At 34.8% G+C, this 11,088-nt stretch overlaps 1 protein-coding gene across 1 annotated transcript in view; it reads right to left on the bottom strand.

Annotated features, from left to right (window-relative positions):
* Positions 1–394: 394 nt before the first annotated feature.
* The window catches only part of LOC108765847 (fatty acid synthase), a 42,812-nt gene continuing 32,118 nt past the window's right edge, over positions 395–11,088 (bottom strand). Inside the window, exons 8-20 of the mRNA XM_018514697.1 lie at positions 8,352–8,512; positions 7,823–8,140; positions 7,197–7,696; positions 5,684–5,985; positions 5,197–5,613; positions 4,097–5,115; positions 3,699–3,940; positions 2,921–3,614; positions 1,978–2,809; positions 1,390–1,865; positions 1,025–1,291; positions 620–874; positions 395–529 (exon numbers count right to left, since the gene is read on the bottom strand). Coding sequence (XP_018370199.1) covers positions 419–529; positions 620–874; positions 1,025–1,291; positions 1,390–1,865; positions 1,978–2,809; positions 2,921–3,614; positions 3,699–3,940; positions 4,097–5,115; positions 5,197–5,613; positions 5,684–5,985; positions 7,197–7,696; positions 7,823–8,140; positions 8,352–8,512 — 5,594 coding nt within the window. The 3' untranslated portion in view covers positions 395–418. The remainder of the gene's footprint in view (positions 530–619; positions 875–1,024; positions 1,292–1,389; positions 1,866–1,977; positions 2,810–2,920; positions 3,615–3,698; positions 3,941–4,096; positions 5,116–5,196; positions 5,614–5,683; positions 5,986–7,196; positions 7,697–7,822; positions 8,141–8,351; positions 8,513–11,088) is intronic.

Genomic DNA, 11,088 nt, shown 5'->3' with positions numbered 1-11,088 from the left:
TTTTCACTTATTTGACTACAAATTTGACTTGCTGCGAATCTGCGCCTTTGAAATGATTGGAGATACTTTTATAAAAATTCTCTTCATCAAGAACTTTGTAATTTTGCGTTGACTAGTTTTTATATATTTATTGACTTTTAATTCTTGCGGATTTTTATAATTATCTATGTTCTCATTTGAGGTTATTTTTTGTATTACTGAAGATGGTCTGATTAAAGACCGAAACGTCTATATGTATTTTTAATCATTAAATATATATTAATTCGCGCTACTAATATCTTGCGTCCGTAGTTGTATACCTTTTATTTATCTCTTTTTGTTATAATGAATGCATTATCCAGTTTATTTTGTATTAAAAATATTACATCTATAAACTTATAGATAAACTTAAATTACTAAATTATATAAAATAAAAATATTAAATTATAAATGGTGGTTCTCCGTTAATTGCAGCTGGCACTTTTTCGTTCATCAAGATCGACATGTGATTACCTTCAATATAATGTACTTTCACCACATTTTGAGTTACCTTAAATAATTACATACATCATTAATCAAAAGTTTTATTAATTTCAATTCATTCTGTATAGAGAGATTAACACAAACTTGTTAAAAATACCTTGTGTAAACAATAATTCTCTTCGATCGCTAGCATATTCAACGGATGTGTAGATTTTAGCAACATTATGGGAGATTTAATAAGCGGTAAAGTAGAAGGATCGTATTGTTGAATAGCTACTGAATTTTTGTAAACTGTTACACACAGCGTTTTTAAATTTGTAGGTGAGAGGGACGTGTTCATAGCTAAGAATCGTTTGGCGAAAATATTATATCTTTCATCCCAAGTCTCACATTTTTTCAGTTCCATTAGAATCTACCAAATTGTACATTACGTTTTTATATATAAAAGAAATAAGACCATAGGAGAGAAAAGTTGATATCAATTGTATAAAGAAAACAGAATTATGTTATAAATGTACTGTAAATTAATTTAATATGTATAAGTCCAAGAAGAAAATTATACCTTTTCACTACTTCCTGACGAATAAAGTTTCATAATACGAGTTAGAACATAAATCTGAAGATTCGTATTGTTAGAACGTATAAAATGTTCTACATCAAAATGTTTATACATCGTTCGTATTTGTTCAGGAGCGCCGTCGATGAGAACGAGTCGGCCTTTAAATTTCAAAGCTTCCAATCTTCTTGTTAATTCAATTGCGATAACAGATCCGAAGGAGTATCCTACCATTATAAATTCTTTTCCATTTTTTAGTTTTGGTAATACGTGCTATAAAAATATTTAAAATGTGTTCGATAAATTTCATTTTCCTTAAATAAAAATAAACCTCAGTCAACATAACATGAATTACTAATATAAATACGTACATTTATGAGATTATCAGTCATCTGTGAGATGATATTTGCAGTAGCATCAATGTTATTTGCGTTATAATGTAAACATGTCGTTGAAAATATAATACTTGGTGCTAAATATTTAAATACAGTTCCACATCCATCGATACCTGGTATGAGAAATACTTCGCTAGTAGTTTTCTGTTTTCTAATAGAGAGATCGGAATAGATTTGAGGAATAAAATCTTCATCTTTTATAACACCAATTAGAGAGCTTAAATCGTCTAGCTTTTCTATGTCGCGTTTCTTTTCCTCATGCACATTATCACTGACATTTGCATTGGACATTTTAGTAAGTTTCGCGAAAGTGAGACTTCGTATCTCTTGTGTTGACAAGAAAATATCAAATTCTTGTTCCAGAGTTTGCTGGATTTCTACGGCCATCATGGAATCCATTCCGAGATCGGTCAGAGATGAATTTTGATTTAAAACTTTCATGACATTTATGTCTGCAATACGAAATAGACGATTATAACTTATACTATAGTGTGTTATTCATAAATTAAAAAGTATAATAAATATATATATGTATATAAGATAAGATTGTACGAAAGCCCCTACCTAAAATATTTGCGACAATTTCTTTCAAACTGCCACGTCCGGAAGATCCTACTTTTTTTTCAGCTACAACCATGCTACTCACAATCGGCCGACTTTGAAGTAAAAACTTATCAAGTTCGTCGAGACAGCAGGATACCTTCTGTTGTAAAGTGCCGCAGATAATTAATTCTTTATTGTCTTCCTGCATGTCAGCGATGAGACCTACGTCACCTACAATTCCCCATTGAATCGCCAATCCAGGTAATCCTTCTTTCACTCTCTTTTCGCAAATTCTCTCCATGATGGAGTTGGCCATGCCATAATTAGTTTGTCCAGCGTTTCCTCTGCCGCAGGAAACGGAAGAAAACACTACAAAATGCCGCAATTTATGGCAGAGTTTTCTGGAAAATTTGTCCAACATTTGCGTTGCTCGAGCTTTTGATTGAAAAGATTCGACAAATGTCTCTACAGTTTGGTTCTTGAGGATGTTGTCGTTCAACACTACACCAAGATTGAATATCGCGTCCACCGGTGCTTCTTTTTCCGCAATCCGTAAGAGATATTCGCAATCTTTGGCGTTAGCACTATTGATATTTTTGATGATTAGAACGTTTACACCATATGACTTCCACAGTTGAGCTTTCATGCGTTGGTAACCGTTTTTTATTCCATTTCGCGAAACTAGAACAACGTTTCTGGCACCACGAAGTATAAGCCAGTCAGTTAACTCTAACCCAAATCCACCCAGACCTCCTAATATAATGTAACTTCTATCTCTGAGACAATAATAGCGACGGTATGCGAGAATGTGCTTATCTAAAGGTTCATTCTTTTCATGGATATTTATAATTATCTATAAAAGAATTAAGAATGCATATTATGCGTGATATAATTATTATTTATATAAACCATTTAGATAAAATTGAATAATTCTGTTTGCTATTATTAATCAATACAGGCATACCTTTCCTATATGTTTTCCACTCGCCATATATCTAAAAGCTTCTTCGATATTTGTTCTTGGAAAAATTTTTACTTGAATTGGTTTAATTGTTCCATTTTCAAGACCATCAGCTACCATTTTGCACAATAGCGATTTATACTTGCGATCATCAGTGAATATATTCTCCAATATAATTCCATGAAAACTGATACCTTTTTGGAACGCAGGCATACCCAGTGGATTATTAGAAACAAGATCAAATTTACCAATCTCTAAGAATCGACCGTTTTGAGTTAAACACCGAACGGAGGCGATTAATTTTTCTTCCGCCAATGAATTTAACACAATGTCGACTCCGCGACCTTTCGTCTGTTGCATTATCATTTGTTCAAAACTAGTATCTCGAGAATTTCCGATATGTTTATCCAAAATAGCCGGAAACATTTTTCTAATAAAATCCCGTTTATCACTCGTGCCCACGGTTGTAAACACCTCGCATCCTTCTTTGAGAGCGAGATGAATAGCTGCTTGTCCAACGCCTCCAGTACCAGAATGTATAAGTATTTTATCGCCTCTTTTCATTTTTCCGTAAATGTGTAGGGCTAAGTAAACCGTGCTGTAAACCACCGGGATTGTCGCTGCTTCTTCAAACGTCCACGAATTGGGTATTTTCCAACACAGATATTTATCTTTTACAACGACGTTTCCTATAGAACTAGAAAGAATATATTTTATTTACTGTTGGCTTTGTTAGTATTACACAATATAAATATTATATATTTCTTGTAGCGCTATTTACTTAGTATTACAAATTCCCATTATACGTTGTCCATTACAATTCAATCCTACGTATTCTATTCCAAGAGGAAATTGAAGGAAACGTCCTTGTAAAATCGCACCATAAGATGTTAATTTACCAGTGGCGAGCATTACATCTTTGAAATTCAAGGATGAATAGATAACGTGCACCAAATCTTCATGACGAGACTCAATTGATCGATTATTTTCTATCCAACAAAATGTACTTAAGTCTCCACGAATCTATAAAAAAAGAACAATTTTATATCATATTATAAAACAGGTGAAACAAAATTTTAAATTAAAAAATCGGGACATTATTCGAAAGCTGAAATGCGTAACATTTATCGTATATTTATTATATTAATATCTAATGATATTCTTTGAAAAGATTTATACCGTTTGGCAGACATGAGCGGTTGGTACAAGTTTCGCTTCTGGTCGTTGTAATTTTAAATGTTTGTATGATCCCCAGGTTTTATTAGATCGTAATACATTAATAGTCATATCTTTTTCTAATTGTTGTGTATAGAAAGGATTTTGAAGAGAGAATTTAGGTGCCTCCTCATCTTGAACGAGAACACCTCTAACATATTCTCCGCCTGGCTCTTTTCTTAGGCAGTTTACAAAACCCAATAAACCGCATTCAAAATCTCCTTCTCCGACAAGTATAATTCTACTATTTTTATTGAAGTTATTTTCATCACTCACAAGCAGCTTTAGATTTTCCAACCAATTAAAGTTATCATTGTTTATGTAGACGACAGTTCTTTTTTCTATCGAAACTTTCTTTTTCAGAAGCACAATCATTTCTTTATCAGCGTGCTTTTCGAGAATAACGTTTAATTCGTATCGCTGTAAATATTTTTTATAGTCAATTATGCAACATTTCTCACGCGTTAACAGATAACCACCCTCTCTCAAAAAGGGCAACAATCGTTCTAGTGATGTTTGTTGTTTAGTTAAAAGATTAAAGCCAGCAATTATTAAGACTTTATCATTTGTCGATAGTTTTTTATAATCTCCGATTGAAATGTTTTGCGATAAGTCTGCTGGATTAAAACGATTCGGCGATGTTAATAGAATGGCATTCATTTGTATCAATGGAATATCACCAAATGCTTTAAGCAGCAACGAAGATGAGAGATTTTTTAATTCAACATCATCGACATCTTCCACTAATTCGATGGCTTTCACATTGATAACTTGATGATCTTCTAAAACGAGTTGGGCTGATATCCGAATCGATTCGTTTAAAGAAATCTTAGCACGATCACAATGAGCTACAAACGTATATTCTTCGATAACTGCATCTTGAGCTAATTTCCGGCGAGAGATCTGCGTAGTTTTAAGACCTTGAATTTCTATTCCTCCCGCTTTAATCACGCTTATCTCTTTACATATTCGTATCGGTAATTCTGTAATAAGATGGTTTATGTTATACATGATATTTATATATTGAACAAACAACTCTTAATTAGTAATTGACGAATAGTTACGTTTACCTATTTCTATTGTATCTTCTACGCCATTTGTGTAGTCTTGTAGCTTTCGAGAGTGAAGCATGGGATTGATTACTAATTTTTGGATACTCGTAGGAACATACAAATCTCTAGTATCGTATCCAATAATTTGTATCTGTAACATAATATCCATAAATGTTACCCAATTATTTCTCCAAATGATATGTCCTTGATTTCCTGAAATAGAGGCACTCGTTATTCCACGGAACCAGCCGCTGTATTGGTAACCGCGCAATTTGAACTCTTTGTAGATATCTCGTGTTGTCATGTGTTCTTCTTCATTATTCTGCGGTAAAAGATCTGTCGAAATCATTTCTTGTTCTGAATGCGACATCTCGTACACCGTACCTGTTACGACAACACTATCTCCTTCGGTTATTTCAAACTTTCCATCTGTAATATTTTTATATATATTCGGTTATATGCATTCTTACAATTAGGCTACTTTAAATTTAGTTAATACCTTTCTGTATCGCAATTTTCAATTTTACAGCATTTTTTGATAAATGAGTAGCACGAATGAAATTTACATCTCGGAAAGTTATTGGTATTGTTGTATGCATTTGTCCTTTTATCATGCCAATAGTTTGCCAAACAAGTACAAGGTATCCCGTCGCAGGTAGCAAGTTTCTTCCATCGATTACATGACCGCTCATATAATCATAGTCTTGATCGTTGAGTGAAATGTCGACGTATCTTTCTCTGGATTTTATGGATTTTTGTGTTGTATAGCATGGAATAAACCAATCCTGGGAATGGTCCCATCTAATGGGACATTAAAATGATTAAAATGAGATGTGGATTATTATATAACTACATATCATTATATAACTAATATCATTATACATTGGTATATATTACACAAAATAAATATAGACCAGTAATTCCATGTCAATTCGACTATTCTCCTTGTCTAAAATTGTATTTAAATAAGTGTAACTCTTGTATTGTAAAAATTAAATTAAAATTTTTTAATTTTAATGTCATTTGGAGATTTTGAAAAATATTAATATTATCTAAACTATTGTTACATCCGGCCCCTCTTCAAAACATAATTCTGTTTTATTTTCACGAATATTTTTGTTATTTAATCTTTTTATTTTGCGCTGAATTAATTTCGTTCTTATGTTGTCCATCTACAATCTTTTATTAAAATTGCGAAATTCGTAGCGGAAATCTTACCCGGCGACGCGCTATTCAGTCATGTCGATGACGCGTGGTGCGCGTACCGCGAGAGCCAATCAGAGCACGCGAAGGGCGCGTGTATTGTGCTATTCCGTTGTGACGAAATGTTAAATCAATTAACTCCGCGTGGAGTAAAGAGTTCATTTTCGTACGCTATGACAGTTATGTCATTGCCATCCTACGCGAATTTAGAGAGAATTAAATGTTTTTTTAAAATGTTTTTTAAAATGTTTTTCGGATTATATTGTTATTATTTTTTAGTATTATTCTTTCTTGATGATTGTCTATCAACACAACACAAGGAGCTCATAAAATTTTTGTGAGCTTTATTTAAACTTAAAATGAACTCGCACGGAGCTCCCCGGAAACTCCTATGTCCGCTTTTGTGAGTTCCCTGAGAGCTTTATTTTGGTTCGCAAGAAGCTCTTTTTGAGCTCGCAGGAAGTCTTGTAAAATTTTTTGTCTAAGCTCAGCATATTTTGTCGAATTTTATAAGCTCCTCGAGAGTTCAGCGAAATGAATTCCTAGGGAACTTTTTTTTTTGAATCGTGTAAGCTCCACGGGAGGTCAGAATTATGAACTCCCTGGGAGTTCATTTTTTTTGAATTTTATGAGCTCCTTGAGAGCTCAGCGAAATGAACTCCCAGGGAACTTGAACGGAATTTTGTGCTGTGTGGGTATTTTTGGAAAACAGAATAGGTAATACTTCAATTTTTTAGTGTAGTGTGTATGTATATCTATTTGTTTATATAGATAACAATTAGATTAATAGTTACGGTAATTTCTTGTACCTAATCGATGGAGAAACCATAGAAGTTCCTCTGCTGACTGGGTATTCCACTGGTGGATATAAATTCGCAACTTGCGGCTGTAAGCCACAGTTGTAAAGTCTTCCAATTGCTTGAAAAATCACATCTTTATTTTGTTCAGTGCATTGAGTCAATACAATATTTGTCACTTCTGGATGCAAAGATTTTTTCAATACGTGCTGCAGAACACCGCATGGTGCGAGTTCGATAGTGATAGCGTTACTTGGAATTAGAGGCAATGTTTGTTCAAAGAGAACGGTGTTTAATATACTATGCGTATGATAGTCCGCCGATGATAATTGTGATGCTGAATTGATCCATTTGGTACGAGGTATGGAAGTGCTGATCCACTTTGGGCTTCGTTTCTTCGGCCAAGGTATTATTTTGTTCAAATTAAACAAAAGCTGAGTTTTCGTTGATGCAAGATAAGAACTGTGATATGGTACGTTGCAGTGGATCTCTTTCACGTAAATTTTATTGGCCTAAAAGTACAAATTTATCACATGCAACGCGTAAATTGTGGTTTGATTTAAAAAATTTGATATTTTAAAAATCATTAAACAAGGTTTTTATTCATTTAACAAAATACGAAAGCCATCCAATTCTACCTGTAATTTTTTTATAAATTCTTGTATGTATTCTGTGGGTCCACTCACGACGCTGCTGTTCTTGCTATTGCGGCATACTATTTGAATGTCCGTTGGACATATATTTTTAAGACGGTTGTAATCGATACTGACAACTGCCATTGAGTTACGAATTTCTTTTTCTTCGGCACATGCCAAACCGATAAAGTATGCTGATAAAATAGTTTGTTCAATTGTGAGACATCCATCTGCGTATGCGCAACCGAGTTCACCGCCCGAATGACTAATCATGCAATCCGAAATAATTCCTAAGGAAGCCAAGAGATCTACTAAGCCGGCCTACAAATATATGCCGTTTATAGCTGGGCATTGGGGCATTGTATACATATATTTAAAATGTATTACGGATGAAATGACAAGATATAATAAAGTAAATTTTGCGTAATGTTAGATTTAATGGATTGGAATAACGACATGTATATATTTATATATATTTTTCACTAACAATACAATTAATACTGATGCATATGTTTGTAATATAGTATTCTACCTGAATGGCGATGATTCCAAGAAACGCGTTTAATGCGTTTTCGCACACTTTTTCTTTTGTATTTGTTAAAATATCCTTGACGCTTATACAATACGGTTTTAAAATATCGTCGCATTTTTTAATTGTTTTTGCAAAAACATGAAATTTTAATAAGTTTCGACCTGATAAAATTTTAATTAAAAAATTACATTATTCTCTAAATCTCGTGGAGTGAAATCTCACTCGAAAAAATTGAAAATTGAACCAGTCTTGTAAAAAAAGTGAAAATACGGTAACTCTTGTTCAAGAGTGGCAGATTTTCACTCTTTTTAAAAAGAGTGTTACATCCGGCCCCTCTTCAAAACATAATTCAGTTTTATTTTCACGAATATTTTTGTTATTTAATCTTTTTATTTTGCGCTGAATTAATTTCGTTCTTACATTGTCCATCTATAATCTTTTATTAAAATTGCGAAATTCGTAGTGGAAATCTCACCCGGCGACGCGCTATTCAGTCATGCCGATGACGCGTGGCGTGCGTACCGCGAGAGCCAATCAGAGCACGCGAAGGGCGTGTGCCTTGTGCTATTCCGTTGTGACGAAATGCTGAGTCAATTAATTCCGCGTGGAGTAAAGAATTTCTTTTCGTACGCTATGAGAGTTATGTCATTGCCGCCCTATGCGTAATTAGAGAGAATTAGCCTACTCTGAACGCTTCAGCGATTATAATCCTCTGAAATAGGAATAAGTTATCACGCACCAATCACGGCTCGCGGTGCGCGTGTCATTCGTCGATCCGGACTCGTGATGGGACTTCAGCCGCTCTGACTAAGAATATGATTAATTTAAAAGTCTCTCATTGCGTTAATATGTTTCTTTAGTTAATTTGTCGCTTTTGGATCGCTACGACCGCTTGAATTAATTCAAAAACCGAATAAATAATGTCAATTAATCGCGTTAACGAGTACCGACCGGGAGTCGGGAGGTAGCAGCGCGAACCACAGAGAGAGACCCTAAATTTAATTCATTAATTATTTAATAATTCCGTTGGTTAAGGCAGAAGTAACTTGATTTCTTCATTTTGGAGTAAGTTCGCGTAAACTATGCCGAGTTTTAATCCGGTACAAATTATATTTTGGGAAGAAAAACCTATTTTTCATTTTGGTCACGTACGCCCAATTCCGGGAAACTTGCGCTCCCCCTGCCTCCTGGCTCGCGGGTGTCATCAAACGGCATCTATATAAACGGGGTGAAAACTGAGTCCAGCGTCATTCTTCCTCGAGCTGACTGCGCTTGTAGGAGCTGTTCAGTTCTTCCTTATTTACCACTCTTAATTACCTACAATAAATTTCTTCATCTTCTTAATATTAATTAATCGACCAAATGTTCAGTTCTTCTCCTTATTCCCCGGCTGACTGCGCTTGTAGAAGCTGCTCAGTTTTCCTCTCTCTCCCGGGCTAACTGCGCTTGTAGGAGCTGCTTAGTTTATCTTTTCCCCTCGAGCTGATTGCGGTTGTAGGAGCTGCTAAGTTCACCCCCTCTCCTTCGAACTAACTGCGCTTGTAGTAGCTGCTTAGTTCGTCCTTTCTCAGAATTGACTGCGCTTTTAGGAGTTGCTCAATTCTTCCCTCCATTACTACCCATCTCTCTTTCACAAAATTCTTTCTTTCATTACAATAAGGACTATTAACCGCTTTAATGACATGATAAAATTACTTTTTCGATAAAATGATCTACCACTTCAATTTCAATGTAATCAGTGTGTCAATCAGATCTGTATTAAATAGAAATTCAACCTTTAATATGATGTTATGTTCTGTTTTGCTCAATTCTCTTCCGTACTCCATCCTTCACAGGTATGAAGTGATGAAACGGCTCAAATTGCTGGGAACGATACTAAATCTTTCGGCTAAATGAATATCCTCTAATTTGATATTAGAATCTTAATTAAAGCATTAAGCCCAGCGAGAGTTCAACAGAATTTATAGATTGTTTAATCAAGTAATTTATATAATGTCACACTCTAATAGAGCACAATTTTGAAATCTGTTTTGAAGGAACATTAACAAGTAACTTTAGAATCCTAGAGCAATTAAATTAAATCAAGATTTAATTGATTCCTATAGCATGCGATACGCCGGTGCTGGCGCTCTCATGGATTGCCGCTCGGCCTGAGACGCGCGCATACTCTGATCATACCTCCCCTATCCTAATAAACATTCCGCCACTCTCCCAATCTTATATCCTATCCGCCGCCGCGCTGGTCTGCTTTCCGCTCCCCACTCCGTATCCAGCAGCGATGCGGCCGCAAAATATAACGCAGGGATATTTTAAATATCAATATCGCACTCTTAAGTAATTTGTGACGGTGGCGGGACGCGCAGAATTAAATTCGTAACATAATTGGTGACAGCGGATCCGTAGTGACCGGATTGATAAACTGAAAATCACTGCATCTTAATTCAATAATTCGGAACGCGAAAATAATTAAAAATAGTAATTGACAAATTGCGCCCTAGTTAGAAACGCAGAGAATTCCTCATAATGTTTTCGTTTAAACACGTTATGGCGGACGTGTCGTAACATAATTAGTGGCGGCGGTGGGATGTTACGCGAAACCGCTGCATCTCAATTCAATAGTTTGGCTTAATATTTTCGTTTCTACACGTTACTGCGACTGAGCCGTAACAAGAGATTTATTCTTTTGGAATGAGGTTCACTCCGAAAGAGTGAAATTTTAATCTATTTTTGGGAGTGA

This window comes from Trachymyrmex cornetzi, unplaced genomic scaffold (genome assembly GCF_001594075.2).
Source record: "Trachymyrmex cornetzi isolate Tcor2-1 unplaced genomic scaffold, Tcor1.1 scaffold557, whole genome shotgun sequence".
In the NCBI taxonomy this organism is placed as follows: domain Eukaryota; kingdom Metazoa; phylum Arthropoda; class Insecta; order Hymenoptera; family Formicidae; genus Trachymyrmex; species Trachymyrmex cornetzi.
Note: the sequence above shows the minus strand (reverse complement) of the source record. Positions and strands in the feature narration are given on the sequence as shown.